This window comes from Coptis chinensis, chromosome 7 (genome assembly GCF_015680905.1).
Source record: "Coptis chinensis isolate HL-2020 chromosome 7, ASM1568090v1, whole genome shotgun sequence".
NCBI classification, from domain to species: domain Eukaryota; kingdom Viridiplantae; phylum Streptophyta; class Magnoliopsida; order Ranunculales; family Ranunculaceae; genus Coptis; species Coptis chinensis.
In genome coordinates this window covers 66,903,539-66,907,033 of record NC_141462.1, presented here as the reverse complement: position 1 = coordinate 66,907,033, position 3,495 = coordinate 66,903,539, and the positions used below count along the sequence as shown (strand labels likewise).

Sequence of the window (3,495 nt, the reverse complement as noted above, 5' to 3'; positions counted from 1 at the left end):
GTTGGCTTAGGAGTTAGGATGCTCAGTTATTTATTTTGTGCATGCAATAATACCTTGATCTCTTTGTACATGTAGATTACCTCAACCTACCTTTGCTTGCTTTAAGTAAAGTCTAAATTTACCATGAAATGAAAATAAATATATAAAAAAAAACTAAACCAAACTTTTTAGGTAATTGATAATTTTTTTAATTGACAACTTTCATTATACTTTTTTTTTTTTTTTTTTTTTCGAGATTTTGTATCGAGATTGATTATGTAAATGAAGGGAAAAATCTTGTGATTCTCAATGCGGATTTTCGCAAATGTAAAAAAGTGGGTCCGTGTACCGGTATGTAAGTAGTCAATTTATTGGATCTAATAACTCAATAGTGGAAAATTTGTTAAAGGGAATATCACAAAAGGCATCCTTTTTCTGGTGTTTCTCTTGTAGGGGGTCTTTTGGGATTATACTACCACAAAGGTTTTAACCTTGGCGTATGTTCTAGGTTTCTTTCTCAAAACTATATACCTGTTTGTTCGTGTTCTTGTTGTGTGCTTGTTGCAACACATGTACATCATGATTATAAAAATTAAGTTTCAATGGTTTTTCCATTGTTTGTGTTGATTTTGAACTTTTTGCTGGCGCTAACAGTATTCCTTATTGGCAAATCTTCTAACAGGCATCAAGATTAACAATTTGGAAATTATTGATGCAAGGGGGTACAACCGTTCTCTCATTTCTTCACGCGTTATTGAAGCTTACTTGATTCAGGTAAACTGGACTTCCTTATTTCAGGAAAATTGTGCCGTTTGTTAGCATATGGTATAATAACAACCTTGAACAGATAAACTAACTGCAGTTTAGAATATTAATAGTCTAAAGAAGTCATCCATAAGCTTTAATGCTTAACTACTTTTTCTCATGATTACCTTGTTTACCAGGCATGCAATTTTTTGTTTATTGACATTTCACATGTGTACTATTTTAGATATTGCGAACCGGATTCTTTCATCTTTGATCCACATCCCGGAAATCTTACTATCGACCGGATGGGGCACTAATTTACTATGACTTTGGTATGATGGGAGAGATCAAATCATTCACTAAGAAGAGGTTGCTTGACATATTCTATGCCTTGTATGAAAAAGATGCAAAAAAGGTTGGTAGCTCCCCCACCCACACACACATAGACACTCGCATTTTTGTGTGTCTTATTCATTTTTCATGGGCAACATTCAATGCGTCTAGTACAACTTCTGAACATGGGTAATACCCACCTATATCTGACAGAAGTAAGGTACAGAACTCAGGATTAAGTTTTACTCATGTGAACCTTCCCTTATTTTTCATGAGTCTCAACAGCTATCCACCACTTCCTTTTGTGCCATTTGTAAGTTCTTTTTGTTAACTTTAAAATGTATAATCTTGTGATAATTGCATCGATGGATATAAGACTATTCACATTCAAGGTCTGCATCGATGAAACTACTGTGTTTTGTGCCTTTCTTTATCATGCAGTGGGATACTGCTGGGGAAGAACGCTTCAGAACAATCACCAGCAACTATTATCATGGTGCACATGCCATTATAATAAGTGAATCCCGCAGTTTTAACCTTACTTTGGATATTCTTACGCTAGTACTGGCTCATTGTGTTTGTATTTGTTTTCAGGTAGTTTATGACGTTACAGACCAGGAGAGCTTTAACAATGTTAAGCAATGGTTAAACGAAATCGATCGCTATGCTAGTGAGAATGTAAACAAGCTTCTGGTTGGTAACAAGTGTGACCTAACTAATAAAAAAGTGGTGTCCTATGAGACAGGCAAGGTAGAACTTGTTATCCCTCACATTTTGTTTTTAATGATTACTATATTTCTTTTTGTTGGAGAATGTTTTCTCCCAATCCCTCTTTATGTTATCTCAATTTGCATTTGTATGATATTAGTATATGGAGAAAAAAGGTTAGCTTTGTTTGACATCTATTCTTATACGTGTTTAGGCTTTTGCTGATGAAATTGGAATTCCATTCATGGAAACCAGTGCCAAAAGTTCTACAAATGTAGAACAAGCTTTTATGGCCATGGCTGCTGAGATCAAGAACCAGGTACTTATTTTCCTTTGCATTTTTATATTTGAGGATGAATGTTTAACTGAAGGGCTAATCTACATTACTCATTCTCGGAGTTTTGGGTTTCACTACTAGATACGATGCTTTTGTGGATTTTTCAATAATTTAAAATTATTTTTCTTAGAAAAAAAAATTGATTGACTTTTGAGAAGATCTCCATCCCGGTCTTTTCAAGCAAAGTAGACATGATATTTCCGATGAGACCTGGGAATCTGGGATGTGGTAGACAATAATCATGGCAAATGGTCAACTGTTGTTTTTGTTTACAATTCAATTTGTTGATGCATTTACATGTTCGGAGTACTAATTCAATGTAAATAAATCACATTGCAGTTCTAGTAAGTGTGGTAGTAAGTGTTTAAGTCGACCATGTGTTTCCTCAATGATAAATAATACTGGTATAGCCACATAAATTTGTTTGTAACAATATGTGTCTCTGTATATTTATGATTCTGATTGCTTTCCAGAATGGCAAGTCAACCAGGGTTGAACAATGCTAGGCCTCCTACTTGTTCGGATCCGAGGACAACTTGTTGATAGAAGACTAGCTGTTGCTCTTCTTAAAAGAAGTATAAGCAAGAGAATACAGATTTCTGTCTTGACCATTTGCACTGTCATGGCATGTAATTCTACCCTACTTTACTGGGATGAAAGACCGGTCAAGCCTCACCTTGATTTATGTTCTTTCTTGTTCTTTCAAATGTTATTGAAATTCAATTCTTTGTAGGTTATTTAATTTTTCAATTTTATGGGTATTCAGTGATACAAAATTGTGGATGCCATTCATTTTTTTGTAGGTTTAGCTAGTCTCGCTACAAAATATGAGATATATTTTTTTTATCAGCAACACATTAGCAATGGTTTATAACCGTTACAAACGACTTTTAAATTAATTTTTTAAAAATTAACTAACAACTTTGCAACGGGGTAATATTTTTAACAAATTACTAACGCTTAGAAAGCGTTCCAAAGGCTTTAAATTTGTATACACACTAGTTATAAAAAGCGTTACAAATCATGACTGCAACAATTAATAAGCGTTGGAAATTTCTATTTGCAACGCTTATTAACCGTTGCAAATATTTCCAACACTTTACCCACGCCATATTTGCAACGCTTAAAAAGCGTTGCGAAAATTACTAGCAACAGTTTTTTGCCGTTGCAAATAGCCTGTTATGGTGTAGTCTAAATTCAATCTAAAAGATATTAGGTTTGTTTTAGAATAATGAATATGGGTTGTTTCCATTTTAAGTTTAGGAAATATTTTGTTTCTGGCAATTGCCTTAAAGCTTTTTGGCAACTTGTTAATTCGTTTTAGAAACTAAAACCCTATATATACTTCTTTCATTCTACACTCACAACCCACACTACAAACCTTACACTCT

At 33.9% G+C, this 3,495-nt stretch overlaps 1 protein-coding gene and 1 long non-coding RNA gene across 2 annotated transcripts; both read left to right on the top strand.

Annotated features, from left to right (window-relative positions):
* The first annotated feature begins 235 nt into the window (after positions 1-235).
* On the top strand, positions 236-871 carry LOC147488466 (uncharacterized). The gene is made up of 3 exons (XR_015202801.1): positions 236-330; positions 433-487; positions 662-871. It is a non-coding gene; the product is annotated as an uncharacterized LOC147488466 (long non-coding RNA).
* A 608-nt stretch (positions 872-1,479) lies between these two features.
* On the top strand, positions 1,480-2,894 carry LOC147488465 (GTP-binding protein YPTC1-like). Its single transcript, XM_086574156.1, has 3 exons — positions 1,480-1,809; positions 1,982-2,086; positions 2,578-2,894. Exons 1-3 carry the CDS (start codon positions 1,495-1,497, stop codon positions 2,608-2,610), a joined length of 453 nt encoding a protein of 150 aa, XP_086430282.1. The 5' UTR covers positions 1,480-1,494; the 3' UTR covers positions 2,611-2,894.
* The last annotated feature ends 601 nt before the right edge of the window (positions 2,895-3,495 follow it).